The sequence below is a fragment of the Carcharhinus amblyrhynchos genome, chromosome 29 (genome assembly GCF_965287045.1).
Source record: "Carcharhinus amblyrhynchos chromosome 29, sCarAmb.v2.hapA, whole genome shotgun sequence".
NCBI classification, from domain to species: Eukaryota; Metazoa; Chordata; class Chondrichthyes; order Carcharhiniformes; family Carcharhinidae; genus Carcharhinus; species Carcharhinus amblyrhynchos.
Window position 1 is genome coordinate 35,099,680 of NC_137352.1, and position 21,035 is coordinate 35,120,714.

At 42.6% G+C, this 21,035-nt stretch overlaps 1 protein-coding gene across 1 annotated transcript; it reads left to right on the top strand.

The window, feature by feature from the left end:
- Positions 1-9,942: 9,942 nt before the first annotated feature.
- Positions 9,943-16,016, top strand: birc5b (baculoviral IAP repeat containing 5b). The gene is made up of 4 exons (XM_080214578.1): positions 9,943-10,059; positions 13,312-13,421; positions 15,294-15,411; positions 15,906-16,016. Exons 1-4 carry the CDS (start codon positions 9,943-9,945, stop codon positions 16,014-16,016), a joined length of 456 nt encoding a protein of 151 aa, XP_080070704.1.
- Positions 16,017-21,035: the final 5,019 nt, after the last annotated feature.

The window sequence follows — 21,035 nt, forward strand, 5'->3', positions numbered from 1 at the left end:
TCTGCATTATTCCGTCCAAAATGCATCACCTCGCATTTGTCAGGATTAAATGCCATCTGCCACCTATCTGCCCACTGCACCAACCTATCTATATCCTGTTGTATCACCTGACAATCCAGTTCCGTACCCGCCAACCCTGCCATCTTGGTGTCATCAGCAAACTTGTGAGAGACTTTGTCAAGATAGCAGACAACTGCCGGAAACATAAAGTTGTGGTAGTAGGGGATTTTAATTTTCCGTATATAGATTGGGACTCCCATACTGTTAAAAGTCTAGATGGGGTGGAGTTTGTAAAATGTGTTCAGGAAAATTTTCTAAATAAATATATAGAGGTACCAACTAGAGAGGATGTAATATTAGATCTCCTATTAAGAAATGAGTTAGGGCAAGTGATGGAAATGTGTGTAGGGGAACACTTTGGTTCCAGTGATCATAATGCCATTAGTTTCAACTTGATCATGGATAAAGATAGAGGTTGAGGTACTTAACTGGAAAAAGGCCAAATTTGAAGAAATAAGAAAGGATCTGAAAAGCATTGATTGGGACAGGCTGTTCTCTGGCAAGGATGTGATTGGTAAGTGAGAGGCCTTCAAAGGAGAAATTTTGAGAGTGCAGAGTTTGTGTGTTCCTGTCAGGAAAAAAGGCAAAGTGAATAAGAATAAGGAACCTTGGTTCTTGAGGGATATTGGAACTCTGATAAAGAAGAAGAGAGAGATATATGACATGTATAGGCAACAGGAGGCAAATAAGATGCTTGAGGAGTATAAAAAGTGCAAGAAACTACTTAAGAAGGAAATCAGGAGGGTTAAAAGAAGACATGAGGTTGCTTTGGCAGTAAGTGAAGAATAATCCTTACAGCTTTGTGCGTGGTAGGTCATGTTTGACCAATCTATTAGAGTTTTTTGAGGAGGTTATCAGGAAAGTGGATGAAGGGAAGGCAGTGGATGTTGTCTACACGGACTTCAGTAAGGCCTTTGATGAGGTCCCTGATGGGGATTAGTTAGGAAGGTTCAGTCACTAGGTATACATGGAGAGGTAGTAAATTGGATTAGACACTGGCTCAATGGAAGAAGCCAGAGAGTGGTAGTGGAGGATTGCTTCTCTGAGTGGAGGCCTGTGACTAGCGGTGTGCCACAGAGATCAGAGCTGGGTCCATTGTTGTTTGTCATCTATATCAATGATCTGGATGATAATGTGGCAAATTGGATCAGCAAATTTGCTGATGATACAAAGATTGGAGGTGTAGTGGACAGTGAGGAAAGTTCTCAAAGCTTGCTGAGGGATTTGGACCAACTAGAAAAATGGGCTGAAAAATGGCAGATGGAGTTTACTGTAGACAAGTATTTCACTTTGGAAGGACAAACCAAGGTAGAACATAAAAGGTAAATGGAAGGACTCTGAAGAGTTCAGTAGAACAGCGGGATCTAGGAATACAGGTACATAATTCCCTAAAAGTGGTGTCACAGGTAGATAGGGTCATAAAGAGTGCTTTTGGTACATTGGCCTTTATAAATCAATGTATTGAGTTTAAGAGTTGGAATGTTATGGTGAGGTTTTATAAGACATTGGTGAGGCCGAAGTTAGAGTATTGTGTGCAGTTTTGGTCACCTAATTACAGGAAGGACATTAATAAGGTTGAAAGAGTGCAGAGAAAGTTTACAAGAATACTGCTGGGACTTGAGAAACTGAGTTACAGAGAGAGATTGAATAGGTTAGGACTTTATTCCCTGGAGCGTAGAAGAATGAGGGGAGATATGATAGAGGTGTATAAGATTTTGATGGGTATAGATAGAGTGAATGCAAGCAGGTTTTTTCCACTGAGTCTAGGGGAGAAAAAAAACTAGAGGACATTGGTTAAGAGTGAAGGGGGAAAAGTTTAAAGGGAATATTAGGGGGAGCTTCTTCACACAGAGTGGTGGGAGTGTGGAATGAGCTGCCAGATGAAGTGGTAAATGTGGGCTCACTTTTAACATTTAAGAAAAACTTGGACAGGTACATGGATGAGAGGGGTGTGGAGGGATATGGTCCAAGTGCAGGTCACTGGGACTAGGCAGAAAAATGGTTGGGCACAGACAAGGGCCAAAAGGGCCTGTTTCTGTGCTGTAATGTTCCATGGTTCTATGCTTCTGTCTCTTTTAGTACCCTGGGATGCATTCCATTAGGACCAGGAGACTTGTCTTCCTTTAGTCCCCATTAACTTGCCGAACACTACTACTTTCATGATAATGATAGTTTCTAGGTCCTCACTTACATAGTCTTCCTGTCATCAATTTTTGGCATGTTATTTGTATCTTCCACTGTGAAAACTGACACAAAATACCTGTTCAATGCCTGAGCCATTATCTCATTTCCAGTTGTAACATCCCCTTCTCATCCGCTAAAGCCTAATGTTTACTTTAGCCACTTTTTTTTTGTTTTATATATTTGGAGAAACTTCTGCTATCTGTTTTTATATTCTGAGCTTTTCTTTATAGCTTTTTTGTGGCTTTTTGCTCAACTTTTAAGTTGTCCCAATCCTCTAGATTTTCACTAATCCTTGCCTCTTTGTATACATTTTTTTTCAAGTTGCTCCCCTCCTTTATTTCTTTAGATATCCATGACTGATTATCTCTTTTTCTACAGTCCTTCCTTATCACTGGGATATACTTTTACTGAGCACCGTGAAAGATCGCTTTGAAAGTCCTCCACTGTTTCTCAATTGTCCCACCGTAAAGTTTTTGCTCCCAGTCTATCTTAGCCAACTGCTTCATCATCCTATTGTAGTTTCCTTTGTTTAAGCACAAGAGACTGGGGTTGGATTTTACCTTCTCACGTTCCATTTATATTTTAAGTTCAACCACACTGTGACCATCTCTTCCAAGAGGATCCCTAACTGCAGGATTATTAATTAGTCCCATCTCGTCTTGTAGATGTTAGGAATAATCAACAGCTTTACATTTAATTTAATTTTTGTGTTTAAGAAGGGGGAGTCTTGTTTTGGTTGCACTTTTAAAAGGTTACCTGTAAGTCTGGGTTTGTCTGTATTTTAATGAGATTTTATGGTTCTCATTGTAGAGACGGTTTATCAAGAGGTGAATAATGTGAGGAAACTAAAGCAAAGTAGAAAAGAATCTAGTCTGTTGCCTGGCAACAGAGGACCCACATGGACAAGGGAAAATGAAAAGCATTTTGATGTCATTGTGAGTGACTGTGTTGGAAGGTGAAGGGAGCAGTCTCTCTCCAGCTGGACATACCTGCACATTGCTGAAGAAAATAAGGCAAAGACTCTTCGATAAATTGTTCTAAAGTTAAAGTAAAGTGAATGTCGAATGAGTTCTGGATTTGAAGGGAGATACCAAGTTGTCAGCAGTTTGCTGGGAGAGGGAACTGCAGGGAAAAGGAGCCAAAAGAATAGGAGAAGCATCCTAAGAAAATCTTTAAACTAAATAAGAGGACAAAGACAGCAATTCTGGAAAAGGTCCTGTTCAGTAAAGAGCAGCAGAAAAGATTCCAAATTAAAGAGAGAAAGCTGGAGGAAGCAGACTCAAAGCGAAATAGATTCGTGAAAAGCAAGAAGATCCAAGAAGACAGTTAGAGGCCTACAACCCAGATCTATGGGTCTGTGAAGCAGTTAACATGGCTGAGCATCAGAGAGAGAGAGCGTGCAAAGGAAAAGCTTGAGTACAGGCGGCAATCCATGAGATAAGAACATCAGAAAGAGATATCAGAATCCTGGATCCTTGTTAAAGATTTCCAAGTGAAAGTGTAGCTTGGCAGAAGATTCCAAGGTGTGTTTTTTTGACATTGGAGATTGGAAACCATCTTCTGAAAGACAGAATTCAGTAAGATTGTGGCTCACTGTGATAAACGGGGGGGGGTTTTGATGAGAAAATCGTAGAAGTTATTTTTAGTGGCATTGGTCACTCGGCTTCAGGGTGTGGTGTGTTTGACCATAGGTTTTCTATCGGTTTACTGAACTTACTGTGAACATTAGAGTGTAAGATAGATTTTGAAATTTGTGTTATCTTTACAAATCTGTATATATTGGGAGAAGTGGTGTAACATACTTCATCGTTTCTTGTTTAATAAATTTATGATTTATGATTAAATTTATTTAATAAATTTAATAAATTCTTTACAAGTTCATGAGTGGACTGTGTGTCATGCTCAGGGCAATGCCAGAGTGAACTGGTTTCTCACTAAGGGCTGGTGCATCATTACTACAATGGATTCGTAGAACCATCAAACCATAGAAAAATTACAACACAGAAGGAGGCCAATCAGCCCACCTTGTCCATGCCTGCCCAAAGACACCAGCTGCCCTTTCTAATCCCACTTTCCTGCACCCTCCCATTGCCCTGTAGCTTATAACACAAACTGCAGATTCAGGTCCTTTGTAAAAAAGAGTTTAGGGTCACTGCCTCCACCATCAACTCAGGCAGTGAATTCCAAACACCCACCACTCTCCACAGAAAACATTCTTCCTCATGTCTCCTCTACAATTTTTGCCACTTATCTTGAGTCCCCTGGTTCTAGGATTCTCCACTAAGGGAAACAATTTTATCCTGTCCACTCTATCTCTCCCTCTCATAATTCTGTACACCTCAATCAAATCACCCTTCAGCTTTCTTTGTTCCAAGAAAAATAACCCCATCCTATCCAATCTCTCCTCATAGCTACATTTCTCTAGCCCTGGCAACATTCTTGTAAATCTCCTCCACACTCTCTCCACAGCAATTACATCCTTCCTGCAAAATGGTGACTAGAACTACACACAATACTCTGGTTGTAACCTCACTGGTGTTTTATACAATTCCAACATTGTCCTTACTTCTACATTGTATACTTCTGCCAATGAAGGACAGTGGTCAGTGGTTAGTACTGCTGCCTCACAGTGCCAGGGACCCTGGTTTGATTCCTGGCTTGGGTCGCTGTCTGTGTAGAGTTTGCTCATTCTCCCCATGTCTCTGTGAGTTTCCTTCAGGTGCTCCAGTTTCCTCTTGCAATCCAAAGATGTGGGGGTTAGGTGGATTGGCGATGCTAAATTGACCCTTAGTGTCGGGGGATCTAACCACGGTAAACGCATGGGGTGATGGGGTTAGGGCCAGGGTGGATTTGTGGTCGGTGCAGACTTGATGGGCCGAATGGCCTCTTTGTCCACTGCAGGAATCTATATTCCATGTGCTTTCTTTATGACCTTGTCTATTTGAACGGCTGCCTTTAGGGATTATCAGTCTGTAAGTAGCTGGCAGGGTGGGCGAGTCAGAGGCTCCCGGGCATCGTGGGAGCAGTCACTAGTGGAGAGAGCCGTCATTGACATCAGCAACACCACCTTTCCCAGTGGCCTTTGCCGATATCCGGGAAAATCCCGGCTGTGATTCTGCTCAGTAAGATTTATTAGGCCTGCCTCCAGCCTAGGATCGATCTTATCCAAAAGTAACACAAACTGGGGTCATAACATTACTCTCCAAAATCCTCTCAGGTTTTGGATAACCCATAATATCAGATTTGAAGGTAAGCACCACTTTACCCCACTGGCTAGTCCACTGTTGGCAATGTGAGAGCGTGCTAGGTCACTGGGAGGTGCTGCCAGTTCTGTTATCACACCAGGAGCATCGCTCTTCATCGCAAATCACCTGCAGCAGATACTCCACTCCTTAACTGCCAGCAAGTGTCTCATCACAGGACACAGGAGAGAGTGGAGAATATTAACTTAATACCTTGTTAAGAGGAAGGGGCTTCAGTCAGAAACGTAACCACCAATGAATGGGCTTGGAGTTTACACAGCAATCATCAACATTACACTGATAAAAGCAAAATACTGCAGATGCTGGAATCTGAAACAAAAACAGAAAATGCTGGAAAATTTCAGCGGGTCTGACAGCATCCCTGGAGAGAGAATGGAGCCAATATTTCAAGTCTGGATGACTCTTCTTTGCCCTCAGCTCTGACAAAGATTGGAAAAGATTTATACTACGAGGGTAAAAGGCCAAAGGAATGTAAATGCAATGTGGAATGTAATCCTTATTTATTTTCCCCTTGTTTTTTGATGCCTCACTCTCCCCTCAGCCCTCCACCACCCGGATAGTATGAATCATTTCGATTTTCTTTGCCCTCAGCTCTGGCGAAAGGTCATCCAGGTTTGAAACATTGGCTCTTTTCTCTCTCCACAGGTGTGGTCAGACCTGCTGAGATTTTCAAACATTTTCTGTTTTTGGGTTAACATCACTCCCATTGTTTCCATCTCATTCATGATAACTTCACAAAAACTTTCTAAAGAGCCATGGAAACAATGCAGCAACGACATCAACCTACATTTATATAGCACCTTTAATGTCATAAATGGTCCCGAGGGCATTTCACAGGAGCAAATATCCAACAGAATTTGACATTGAGCCCCGTAAGTATAAAGATAGTTAAGGCAGGTTTGAAAGAGTGTCTCAAAAAAGAGCATGTTAGAGAATTTGAATGGTTTAGGGAGGGAATTCTCGAGCTTAGGGCATTTCCACTATGCTCAGAACAAAATATCAACCTGGCAAATGTAAGCCCACTATTTAAAGAGCATTAGGGTTAGGACTAGCATTAGAGGAAGAGCATTAGCAATGAGGAGAGGTTGGAGAAACTTGATTTGTTCTCACTGGAGCGATGGGGGTTGAGGGGAGACCTGATAATTATGAGAGGCACGGACAGAGTGGATAGTCAGAAGCTTTTTCCCAGGGCGGAAGAATCAATTACTCGGGGGCACAGGTTTAAATTGCAAGAGGCAAGGTTTAAAGGAGACGTACAAGACAAGTTTTTTTTACACAGAGGGTGGTGGGTGCCGGGGGAAGTAGTAGAAACAGATATGATGGTGACTTCTAAGGGGCATCCTGACAAATACATGATTAGAACATAGAACATAGAACATTACAGCGCAGAACAGGCCCTTCGGCACACAATACTCCAAGTGCGGCCGCACCAGAGTTGTGTACAGTTGCATCATGACGCTGCGACTCCTAAATTCAATTAGGATTTGATTAAATTGATTTAAATTGATTAGGATGGGAATAGAGGGATATGGACCCAGAAAGGATAAGGGATTTTAGTTCAGTCAGGTAGCATGGTCGGTGCAAGCTTGGAGGGCCAAAGGGCCGGTTCCTGCGCTGTAATTTGCTTTGTTCATTGTGCTTTGAAAGGAGAGATAAAAAAGAGAATTACAGAGCAGTTAGCCTGACAGTTGTGGGGAAGATGTGAAGGTCTATTATAAAAGATATAATAACAGGACAATTGGAAAGCATTAATGGAATTTTGTAAGGCCAGCAAGGGTTTATGAAAGGAAAATAGTGCTTAATGAATCTGCAGGAGTATTTTCAGTATGTAACTAGCTGAATAGATAAGGGAGAACTAGTGGATAAGATGTATTTGGACTTTCAGAAGGCCTTAGATAAGATCTCTCCTAAGGGGTTTAATGGGCAAAATTAACATGTTTGAAATAGGGGTAATGTATTGACACGGATTGAGAATTGGTTTACAGACAGGTAATAGATTGGGAATAAATGGGTGTTTTTCCGAGTAGCAGGCCTGTAACCCGCACATCTTTGGGCTGTGGGAAGAAACCAGAGCACCCAGAGGAATCCACGCAGACACGAGGAGAATGTGCAAACCCCACACAGTGACCCTGGTGCTGTGAGGCAGCAGGTCTATTCACTGAGTCACTATGTTGCCCACAGTCAGATAGAAAAATGAAGGCTGATTAGGATGAGTCAGCAAGGATTTCAAAAGGAAAAAAGTGTCTTTAACTAATCTGCTGGAGTTCTTTGAAGAGGTTAAAAAAGAGGGTGGATGAAGGTAATGTAGCGTATTGACTTACAAAGGACATTTAATTCAGTGCCACACGATAGACTTGTGAATAAAACTGTATAAAAGCAAGATTAAATCGATCCCTAGCATGGATCATAGATATACAGGCTGAAATTTTACCACCTCACCCACCATGGGAGTCAGAGCAGGCAATGGATGGTATTTCCACTCACAGGACAGAACTTCCTCAGAAATGGCAAAGTGTCAGGTTTTAACTGAAAACTGGTGTGTTTCTCCCCAGAGGTTTCCTCTCCAGATCTTGTGACACTTTGCCATTTTAAATTGGGGGGTGGGGAGAGATTTCTTTTAAAGACATTCTTTTCTAAAGGGTCTCCCAATCTCAAATAGAATTAAAGATGCCCCTCCTGCATTATTGGCATCAGAGTGTCAAAATCTCAACTGCTGAGTTTAATACAAACGCACATTAACACAAAATACTTGACCGACAGATTGTCTTTATTTACTTGTGAGCAAGGGGAAGAGAGTCTTGATACAAAGGGGCAGAGACCCCACCCCACCAGACACAGAAAATCATCCTGGTTTGTACAATCCTGCAGCTCACTGTCAGTTGGAAACTATCCGATCAAAAGTGTTACAAGTGACATACTTTACATATTGATTCAATAGAAAAAATACTGAACCCTGATCTCTGAGATCACGATACCTGGTGGGTACCCCAATATCTCATCCCTAAGCTCATCCTCTAGTCTCTTAGTCAGACATCATGTCTCTATTTTGATAGCAGCCTGACAAAAACATTTTCACTATAACACTCTCACATGGGCATAAAGAGGGCCTACAAAAGACATCAGTATTTTATGGCCTTATCAATGAAGTTAACTGAATCTCCAAGGGATGTGGTCAACTCATCTTGCCTTCAGGTTATTCCCTGATTACAGCCCTGATAAGTTTGTTCATTGCCAATTCTTGTCGGTTCCCATTAAGTCCCCAACAATCACCCTTTCATTGGCTAAGACATTAATGTCTTTCTGACACTGTTTTGATTAGAAACTGTGAAGGCAGCTTCATTAAAACTCACTCTTATATCAGTAGTTTCTGATAAGGTGTCTGATGAGGCAATTAAGTCTCCTTTATGGCCTTGTGAGTCTAATAGTTGGGTGATTTAAAGGAATGGATCTAACATGTGATTACTATCAAAAGGGGCACTCTGTAACTGAGCATCAAAGTTTCTTTGTTTAACTTTTAAAAATATATAGAAGAGATATATATATGTATGGACTAATTAAAGTTAAAAGTAAATATGTACCTTTAAAACTACAAAGTAATTAAAACTACCTAATTACAATTACTAACAAACTTACTCCGCATTTATAAAGTCAATTCAACGTCCAAGTTGATTAAACAAAAGCCCGACTGGAGTCTGACAATTTTATAGTAGCTCTTTTTATTCTATCTTTTCTGCAAGACGCCCTCCTACTGTTCCCACCCCCACCGTTCTCCCCCCCCGTTTCCCCCCACCCCACCCCCGTTTCCCCCCACCCCACCCCCGTTTCCCCCCCCACCCACCCCCCAGTTTCCCCCCCACCCACCCCCCAGTTTCCCCCCCACCCACCCCCCAGTTTCCCCCCCACCCACCCCCCAGTTTCCCCCCCACCCCCACTCATTATCCCCCTGCCCTGCAATACAAGTATGTGGGGTTACAGGGATAGGGCCTGGGTGAGATTGATTCAGAGCAGGCTCGATGGGCAGAATGGCCTACTTCTGCAATGTCGGGATTCTATAATTCTTGTGGCCAAATGGGATTCGCACAACTGCAAACAGGGAACTCCTGGCCAGAGTTTCAGGGTGTGGGGGGGCTGCTACTCACTGGTTAACAGTTAGCATTGAAACTCTGTCTGATCGATGTAATTAATTATACTCACTCTCTCATCAACAAATATGATTCCACTTAATCATCGAACAAGAATTGTCCACTGAGCCTGCGCCCAATCATATTTTATTGGTACTTGAAGAGAATTCGATGATATTTGGTTTAAACTAAAACAGCCTCCAGCTGCCTTTAGGGCCAATTCTATTGGTTGATTTGTTCAGTAACTGTTTATTTTGCTGATCTCGGCAGTGTGCTGTAGTTTGCTGGGAGGGGCTGTGTGTATTTTTATTAAGATGGTTGATCACAGCAGTTGGCTCTTGGAGTCAAAGTTAATGTATTCCTATGAGAACAGGCTGGCCACTTTCAGAAACTGGCCATTTACTGAGAATTGTCAATGTACACCTAAAAATGTAAGTGTGGGAGCTGGTGAGTGTAAGAATGTACGTTGTGGGGACGGTGAGAGAAGAGGTGAGACTGGCTGCTGATCTGTTTCATATCTGTGATAGTTTAAACTATCCCTTTCTAAATCAGAACGGACACCCTCAGAACAACTCCTGAGGTGGGAAAACTCAGTGGGACTTCCCCTGACTTGAGAGCTGCCTCATTCTCCACGAGATTATAGACTCATGTATTTTAATGTGAAACTAAATGTTTCTGTGTTAATTCTAAATTTGGGTTTGACCTAACAAGCTGAGTATTGCCACAGCTGCTTTTATTTTGTCAGTGACTGAGTGTCAGGTAAAGCATCTGAATATTGGGTATATTTCTAACACCTTGAACCCAGTTGTTTATGTTGAATGATTAATGTACAAGTTACAAAAGTCAGACAAATCAAGAGAATTAAATTTAACTGTTTGCAAATAAGTTCCTGTGCTCATTTAGAATAATAATTATTTGGTGATGAGTTCACAAGTGGCCTGTTGGTTAGTAAACACTAGGCGTGTGACCTTTACCTGTTGTTTGTGCCGTACACCTGTTACAGTGAAAAGAGGACAGGTTACAGCTGTGAAACAGGCCCTTTGGCCCAACTTGTCCACGCTGCCCTTTTTTTTAAACCACTAAACTAGTCCCAATTGGCCCATACAACTCTATACCCATGTAAATGTCTAAATGTTTTTTAAAAGACTAAATTATATCTGCCTCTACTACTACCTCTTGCAGCTTGTTCCAGACACTCTTGGGTGGTGGGGGAGGGAGAAAGCCCCTCTGAACTCTTCTGTATCTCTGCTGTCTAGTTTTAGACTCCCCTATCTTTGGGAAAAGGTATTGATTATCTAGCTGATCTATGCCCCTCATTATCTTCTAGGCCTCCATCAGATCACCCCTCAGCCTCCAGTGCTCTAGAGAAAAAAGCTCCTGTCTATCCAGCCCTTCCTTATAACTCAGACCACCAAATCCCGATAGCATACCAGTAAATCATTTCAGCACTTTCTAGTTTAATGATATAATTTCTATAACAGGGTGACCAGAACTGTACACAGTATTCCAAGTGTGGCCTTAACAATCTCTTGTACAACTTCAACAAGACATCCCAACTCCTGTATTCAATGTTCTGACCAGTGAAACCAAGCATGCTGAATGCTGCTTTCATTACTGAAGAATTCTTCATTACTGTTTGTAATATATATAAATGATTTGGAGGAAAATGTAACTGGATTGGCCAGTAAGTTTGGGACGACACAACGGTTGGTGGATTTGCGGATAGTGATGAGGACCATCAGAGGATACAGCAGGATATAGATCAGTTGGAGACTTGGGAGGAGAGATGGCAGATGGAGTTTAATCCAGACAAATGTGAGGTGATGCATTTTGAAATGTCTAATAAAGATAGGAAATATACAGTAAATGGTAGGCAAAGGGATCTGGGTGTACAGGTACACAGGCCACTGAAAGTGGCAATGCAGGTGGGGAAGGTCATCAAGAAGGCATACGGCATGCTTGCCTTCATCGATCGGGGTATTGAGTTTAAAAATTGGTAAGTCATGTTGCAGCTTTAAAGAACCTTAGTGAGGCTGCATTTGGAATATAGTGTTCAATTCCGGTCGCCACACTACCAGAAGGATGTGGAGGCTTTGGAGAGGGGACAGAAAAGATTAACCAGGATGTTGCCTGGTATGGAGGGCATTAGCTATGAGGAGAGGTTGGAGAAAATTGGTTTGTTCTCACTGGAGTGATGGAAGTTGAAGGGAGACCTGATAGAAGTCTACACGATTGAGGGGCATGGACAGAGTGGATAGTCAGAAACTTTTTCCCAGGGTGGAAGATTCAATTACCATGGGGCACAGGTTGAAAAGCGATGTACGAGGCAGATATTTTACAGAGAGTAGTGGGTACCTGGAACTCATTGCCAGGGGAGGTAGTGGGAGCAGATACGGTAGTGAGTTTTAAGGGGTGCTTTAACAAATCCATGAATAGGATGGGAATAGAGGGATACGGTCCCCGGAAGGGTAGGGGCTTTGAATTAAGTCGGGCAGCATGATCAGTACAGGCTTGGAGGGCCAAAAGGCCTGTTCCTGTGCTGTAATTTTCTGTGTTCTTTATTCTTTGTTCTCTGTCCACCTCCTGACTCCATTTTCAAGGAGCTATGAACCTGTAACCTAGATCTTTGTTCTAAAACTCTCTCCCCAATGCCCTACCATTAACTGAATAAGTCCTGCGGTGGTTCAATCTACCAAAATGCATCTGAGCTGGAGAATTTGGCACCCAGCCAAATTTCTGTTCATTACAGTGGGATGGGGATAACCTGTGAATGGTGAAAGTTTCCAGCCTACTTTTTATCTTGCTATTTCAGTTTTCCTCCTATCTGTTGTGGGAGTGGAGATTCCAACCCCCACCATGGAACTTTCAATATTGCACAAGGTAGTGGCTATTGATTCAATAACTGCCCCAGAGGGAGTTTGCCGTTGGTTGAGGTGAAAATGGATAGAGACAGTAAAGCTGAGCAGCTGTTCCAAAGAAGTAGCATTCGGGGGTTAAAAATACAAGAGGCCATTCTAGATTTTGATCATTCATCTCCTCTGAATAGTTTAAAATTTTTGAAAGAGAAAGGAGGTTACCATATTGGCACAGTGGTTATCACTGCTGCTGCCTCTCAGCACCAGGGACCAGGTTTGATTCCCAGCTTGGGTCACTGTCTGTGTGGAGTTTGCATGTTCTCCTTGTGTCTACATGAGTTTCCTCCGGGTGCTCCAATTTTCTCCCACAGTCTGAAAGACATTCTGGTTAGGATGCATTGACCCGAACAGGTGCTGGAGTGTGGCGACTAGGGGAATTTCACTGTAACTTCATTGCAGTGTTAATATAAGCCTTACTTGTGACTATTAAATAAACTTTAAAGTAAGCTGCTAGATGGATTATACTGAGGATTTAATGTACTCTGGGATCTGTAGCTGTAATGAGCGGAAACTTGCTGTTATTCCTCTGAAATAACTGGAAACTTTAGTTGGGATTGAAAATCAATGCACTGGTAATTTCCAGCTGTCACACCTCTGTTTACTCCCTCCTCCTCCTCCTCCTCCTCCTCCTCCTCCACCACCTCCTCCTCCTCCTCCTCAGAGCTAAGAAGCTCACTGGAGATTTATGGGCGGTTTTCTTCCAGCTGTCTGTGACATTAGACACTTTGTCTCCAGATGTTGACACTTTGATTTGTGGTTCCTCTCCAGATGGCCAAAGCTGGATTTCTACACTGCCCAACTGAGAATGGACCTGATGTGGCTAGCTGCTTTTTCTGTCTGAAGGAACTGGAAAGCTGGGAGCCTGAAGATGAACCCTGGTAGTTGGGGATTTTTTTTCTCGTTAGCTCTATTGGAATGAACTTGGCTTTCGGTTGAATTTGAGGGTAACTGGGGTCCAGTGCTAAGACTTTGTGCTAAGGTGTCATTTAACATATGGCTGCCATTTGACCCATTATCTCTGCTGTCACCTTGCAGCTATCCAAATCTCTGCTCTTGAGGGAGAATTTTGATGTCATGTTATACCTTGGACCTTTCTTAAAGAAAAGAACTATTATTCATCGGGGATTGGGTGAACATGAGTTTGTTTATTAAAACCAGGCTCATGAACAATTTATTGGGTATAAAGATTGAAGAGTGAGCTGTGTGTGTGCGCTCCTGGCAAAAGAGAAACACATTTCCCTTCTACTGATGTCATGCTGATGTGCAGGTTAGGATGGGTGGCAATGCTAAATTATCTCAATGCCCAAAGAAGTGGGCGCTGAGGTTGGGTGGTGGAATGGGTAGATGTTTTTTTTTTTGGTGGGTTGGTACAGACTCGATAGGGCTAATTGACTCCCTACACTGTAGGAATTCTATGGATACGTTACAACAGGGTAATGAGTAACGCTGTTAAATGGGTTCTAGAAGACCATTGATAGTGTCACATGACAGCTCAGTTCATAAACAGGATAGAAGCACCGTGATACAAAACTGGCTGGTTTCCTTCCCCCATGTGGGAGGGAGGTTCATTGTAGAGGTTCACAAGGGTGAGGTGTTGGGACCTTTATTCCTAACACATGGTGCAGAGTTTGGAGTACTGGGTGTGATCTCCATATTACCAGCATTGTGAACCATACAGGATAATGTGGAACTTCAAATGGATAAACAGGCAGCACGTTCAAAAGCTGTGATTTGTGTTGGTAAAACATTGAAGGGTAGAATGCAGGGCACGAGGTACTAGTTTTAAATGTGCATTAACTTTATTTTGAAGGTAAAGGGACTGGTTGTGGCTAATAAAGTATATGCCATCCTGGGCTTGATTAATCTGGTGGGGGGTAGTTGTTAAACTTGTTGAGACCAAACTATTGTTTATACACTAGATTATTGTCCAGTTTTGGGAAAGATATGAGGGTATTAATACAGAAAAGATTCACGAGAATGAAGTTCTCATCACTGGAACCAATTGTGTAAATTTGCAGAAGTTGGGATTCTAGGCTGAGGAAAGTTAAAGTATTAAAAATAGTGGATTCTGGACAGAGGGGAACGGAGACAGTGGATTGAGATAATTAACACAAGGGCCAATGGCAACACAGCGTTTCTGTGGAGAGTGGTTGGGATTCAGAACGTCTGAGGTAGCAAAGGTAGTTCAAATGAAGAATTGAATAATTTGATTAGGAAAATCTCACAGGGTTATGGGTTGAAGGGGAACGATGAATTGCTCTGACAAAGGGCTGCCACAGATATGACTGGCTGATTGGTCTCTTACTGTGAACAAAGATTCAGTGACTCTTTCCTCAGAATCACCTCCCTGCACACACACCACTCCCCCCACCCCGAGCTTTGGTTATCCTCTTGCCTTTGGTAAATGTGTCTGGTCTGCTCTCAAACTATCTCCTTTTGGAGGCCTATCATTCAATTGTTGCTTTTTGCCTGTGTTTATCATTCCAGTTCGCTCTGCAAAATTAGGAAAATGAGTAGACCACTGAACTCTTGAGCCTGGCCTCCTAACCAGTGTGATCATGGCTCATTTTCTGCCTCATGTCTCTCTTCAGCATTTTCACAATGGATTGTCCATCTCCCCCCAAATGATTCCTCTCAACTGGCTATCATGATTATTCTTCCCAAATCTCTTCCCATAGAAACAAGTTCCTCTTTCCCTCCATGTGTTTTCCTGACTAATACTTTTTTCCCCACTCTCTCTTTCCCAACAGGTTGGAACACCAACGCCATTCTCCAGCCTGTGCATTCCTTGCTTTGAAAGTGGATGTTTTAGATTTGACAGTGGAAGAGTTCTTCCGATTGGAAATGGAGCGACTGCAGTTATACATGGTGAATGTGTATTTATTGCGAAGGACGAGCTGGGGCACGAGAGGAGATTTATTCACCAGAGATTTGATGAAATTAGATTGCAGAGTAGAGGGAGCTTTTCTCTATCTGTATCTTTCCTAGGAATATTTGAGGAAATTATAGGGAGAGTTTTACTCTATCTAACCGTGTGCTGTACTTGTCGTGGGAGGGTTTGGGGATAGTGTAGAGGGAGTTTTACTCCGTGTCTAACCCGGTGCTGTACCTGTCCTGGGAGGGTTTGGGGATAGTGTAGAGGGAGCTTTACTCCGTGTCTAACCCCATGCTGTACCTGTCCTGGGAGGGTTTGGGGATAGTGTAGAGGGAGCTTTAATCTTTTGATGCGTGAAGTAGGAAATGTATTTTCTTATGGAACCAGACTCTAGACAAAAGCAGTCTGAGAAAGTGTCTCCATGCCTCATGCACAAGATATCAGCATTGGTCAGTTATTTATTCACATTTTTTAAATCTTTTTGTAGAAGAAAGTTGCTGCAGAATATGTGAGTGCATATCGGGAATCGGTTAAAGCTGCCAGGGTGAAGGTTCTGGAAAACTTAACAAATCCCAAGTGTGCCGGTCGCAATAAGTAATCTGACAATCCTGAAATTCACATTAAATTCCTGGGTCTGTGTTTCTGTAATTTTGTAATAAAGGGATATTTTACAATTTGTGTTAGAATGCCCTCATTAAACTCTGCAGATTTCTGCACCTTTATCTCCTGGTGATTTACTGTTTAAAATAAATCTGAATGTGTAAATGGCAATTGGATAAAATAGATGCTAATTTATATAATAAGGTAGAGAGTTACTTGCTCCAGGATTCCAAGCCTTTAACCTGCTCTAGTAATCACAGTTTTTATAGGACAGTCCAATTTCTGGTCAATGGTAAACCCTGGAATGTGGGGGATTCAATGATGGTCGAGAGGAGGGGTTAGATTTTCTCTTGGCAGAGGTTGGGGCTTGGCACTTGTGCAATAATTTTATTTGCCACGATCTCAAGCTTGAATGGTGTATAGATTTTCCAAAATGGCACTGAGCATTGATCAGTGAACATTCTGGTTTCTGACCATTCCAACGTCCCTTTATGATGGGGTGAAGGTCAGATGCAGATGAAACAGTCGAAGGTGATTGGCCACTGATGTGGAATATGCTATTAGAGTCTTGAACATGTTCTGCCATTTGATTATGATCATGGCTGATTCTCTGTCTCACAATATCCCAAAACTCTGCACTCACGGTCTCCCCATAACCCAAGATATCCTTGCTCTAGAAATCTATTGATTTCTTTCTTAAATTTATTCAGTGATTTGGCCTTCCGCAGCAGAGAATTCCACAGCTCCACCACTCTTGAATGAGAAATTTCTCCTCTGCCCTAAATGTGCTACTTTCTAACACAAGACTATGATCCCTTGTCTGAAACCTTCAGCAGGAAGAAACAGCATCTCTGCATCCAATCTCTGCAGTGCAAAGAGACCCTTCGGCCCATTATATCTGCACCAACTCTCCAAAAGAACATCCCACCCAGGATCTACCTACCATCCTATCCTTGTAACCCTAGACATTTATCACGGCTAATCCACCTAACCTACCTTGTCAGATTGTGGGAGGAAATCTACACAGACACTGGGAGAATGTGCAAGCTCCATATTTTCACCCAAGGTTGGGATTGAACCTGGGTCTCTGGTGAGGCAGCAATGTGCCACCTCCTCAGAACTTTATCCATTTCTTTTCAACTGTTCTGCGCTGTAATGTTCTATGTTCTATGTTCTATGTTCTATGTTCTATGTTCTATGTTCTATGTTCTATGTTCTATGTTCTATGTTCTATGTTCTATGTTCTATGTTCTATGTTCTATGTTCTATGTTCTATGTTCTATGTTCTATGTTCTATGTTCTATCTCATTTCTGGTGAATGCAGGCCCAGGCGACCCAGTCACTCCTGATCCAGTGAGGATTCTGCTATCGAGGAATCGGTCTGGAGAATATTCAATACAGTCTAATTAATACTTTTTTTTGGGTAAGGAACCAAAATAGCAACAATACTCCAGGTGTGGTCGCACCAAAATCTGTACAGCTGCACTAAGGTATCCTTGCTCCTGTACTCAATTCCTCTTGCAATAGAGGCCAATATACTACTTGCCTACCTGTTTGTGACTGGTGGATATTTAAATAATATTCTGTCATCCTGTTTGTCTGAAGTGGATAACTTCACAATTATCACATTATATTTCATCTGCCATGTATTTGCCAATTTGCTAGACTTAATATCCTCCTCACTGTACACCTTCCCATCAAATTCCAAAGATGGAATATTATTTTTGGTCCCCTAATCCAATCATTAATATATTCTGTGTAAGCACTGATCCCTGTTGGATATCACTGCCTGCCACTTTGAAAAAGGCCCATTTTTTTAAACTACTCTTTTGTGGTAGCTTGACGGATTGGCAACCATCAAGTTATATATTGTATATTACCATCATTTATATATTACAAGGACAGGGCTCTCAGCTCTGATCTTTGTGGGACACCAAATGACAGATCTCCAGTCAGAAAACCACCCACTGCTACCGTCTGTCTTCTGTGATCAAGTCAGCTCTGTATCCAACTTACCAGCTCATCACAGATCCTATGTGAATGTATCAGCCTGCCATGAGGGCCTTTGTCAAAAGCCTTGCTAAACTTTAAGCAGACAGCACCCAGCGCTCTCCCATCGTCAAGCATCTGGCACTTCCTCAAAAAACACAACCAAGTTTGTGAGACATGATCTCCCCTGTACAAAACCATGCTGTCTATCCCTAATAAGTCCACATGTTTCCAAATGTGATGAAACCTGTCCCCAAGAACCTTCTCCAATAATTTCCCTAGCACTCACCAACCTGTAATTTTCCAGATTATCCCTGTTACCCATCTCAACCAAAGGAGCAACATTGGCTGTTCTCCAGTCCTCTCCTATGATTAAGAGTACACAAAGACAAGGCCCCAGCAATTTCCTCCTTCATGTCCCTCAGTATCCTGTGATAGATCCCATCAGGTCCTGGGAAATTGTCTCCCTTAATGCTTTTCAAACACCAACACCATTATTATATCGACATGCCCTAGAATATGAACTCCCCACACTCACCTTCCACCAGATCCTTCTCCTTTGTGAATAGTGATATGAAGTATTCATTAAGGACCTCACCCACTTTCTCTGACACCACACATAAATTCCTTCCTTTGTCCTTGAGTAGATCTACCCCTACCCTAGGAACCCTCCTCTTCCTTATATATGTATGAAATGCTTTGGGATTTTCCTCAAACCTGTTTGCCGAGGGCATTTCATGGCCCCTTTTAGCCTTCACTTCTTGTTTTAAATTCTTTCCTGCTTTCTTTACAATCTTCAAGTGCTCTTGTCTGTCTTCAGTTTCCTGAACCTTACAAATGCCTCCCTTTTCTGTTTAACTAAACTCTCAATTTTTCACATCATTCAAGATTCCTGAATCTTGCCTTCCTTATCCTTCATTTTCACAGAAATATGCTGGTCCTGAACTCTAATCAACTGGCCTTTAAAAATTCCCACATGATAGATGTGGATTTACCTTCAAACAGCCAGAGGCTGGGGACGAGCCCGGGGCCAAGACAAGGCTTCATAAGAGAAAGACTATTCTGAGGATGAGCTCAGTGGGCCTGGAGGTCTGGAGTTCATCTGCTTCAATGTAAGGAGCGTAACGGGCAAAACATGAACTTAGAGCCTTAATGCATGTGCGGAACTCGGATGTGGTTGCAGTGACAAAGACTTGGTTAAAAGAGGGACAGGACTGGCAGCTGAATATTCCAGGGTATAAGTGTTTTAGGTGAGACAGAGAAGGGGCTAGAAGAGGTGGGGGAGAAGCAATACTGGTTAGGGAGCATATTACAGCGGTACACAGGGTGGACAATTTAAAAGGATCATGTAACGAGACACTGTGGGTGGAGCTCAGAAACAGGAAGAGTGCAGTCACTGTGCTGGGGTGTACTACAGGCCCCCCAACAGCCCGCGGGAAGTTGAGGAACAGATATGTAAGGAGATTTTGGACAGGTGTAGAAAAAATAGGGTTGTTGTAGTGAGAGACTTTAATTTCCCTCATATAGACTGGAAATCCCTTAGGGCTGGCGGTCTGGATGGGGAGAAATTTATAAAATGTGTCCAGGAAGGTTCTTTGGAACAATATGTTGATATTGAGGGGAGCTATACTGGACCTAGTACTGGGGAATGAGCCTGGTCAGGTCATCAAAGTTTCAGTGGGGGAACATTTGGCAAATAGTGATCACAATTCTGTAAACTTTCAAACAGTCATGGAAAAGGATGAGTGTTGCGGCCGCACTTGGAGTATTGTGTGCAGTTCTGGTCCCCACATTATAGGAAGGATGTGGAGGCATTGGAGAGGGTGCAGAGGAGGTTTACCAGGATGTTGCCTGGTGTGGAGGGGAGGTCCTATGAGGAGAGACTGAGGGATTTGAGGTTGTTTTTGTTAGAAAGAAGGCGGCTACGAGGGGACCTTATTGAAACATATAAGATGATTAGAGGTTTAGATAGGGTGGACAGTGATAGCCTTTTTCCTCGGATGGAGAAATCTAGCACGAGGGGGCATAGCTTTAAATTAAGGGGTGGTAGTTATAGGACGGATGTCAGGGGTAGGTTCTTTACCCAGAGGGTGGTGAGGGATTGGAATGCCCTGCCTGCTGCAGTTGTAAATGTGCCTAGTTTGGGGGCGTTTAAGAGATCCGTGGATAGGTTTATGGATGGTAAGGGTTTGGTTTAGGTTAGAGGGTCATTGTTTTTTAACTGGTTGGCGCAACATCGTGGGCCGAAGGGCCTGTTCTGCGTTGTAATGTTCTATGTTCTATGTCCTACAGGTAAGGTGCTGAATTGGGGAAAGGCTAACTATAGCCGGATTCAGCAGGATTTGATGGCTGTTGATTGGGAGAGGCTGTTTGAGGGTAAATCCACATCTGGTATGTGGGAGTCTTTTAAGGAACAGTTGATAGGGCTGCAGGACAGGCATGTGCTTGTAAAAAGGAAGGACAGGAAAGGTAGGATTTGAGAGCCGTGGATAACCGGGGAAATTGAGGGTCTAATCAAAAAGAGAAAAGAGGCATACGTAAGGTCCAGGCAGCTAAAAACAGATGAAGCAATAGAGGAATACAGAGAGAATAGAAAAGAACTCAAACAGAGTGTTAGGGCAAAAAGGGGTCATGAAATGTCCTTGGCAGACAGGATTAAGGAGAATCCCAAGACATTTTATATACGTTAGGAACAAGAGGGTTGTCAGAGAAAGGATCAAACCTCTCAAGAACAAAGGAGGGGAATTATGCTTAGAATCCAAGGAAGTTGGTGAGATCCTAAATGAATACTTTGTATCAGTATTCACAAAGGAGAGGGACACGTTGATTGGGAGTGTCTCAGGGGGATGTGTAGACCCGTTAGAACAAATCGCAATTACAAGGGAGGAAGTTTTAGGTGTTTTAACAAGCATTAAAGTAGACAAATCCCCAGGACCAGATGGCATCTGTCCCAGATTACTGAGGGAGACAAGAGATGAAATTGCTGGGCCTCTAACAGAAATCTTTGTTTCTTCATTGAACACAGGTG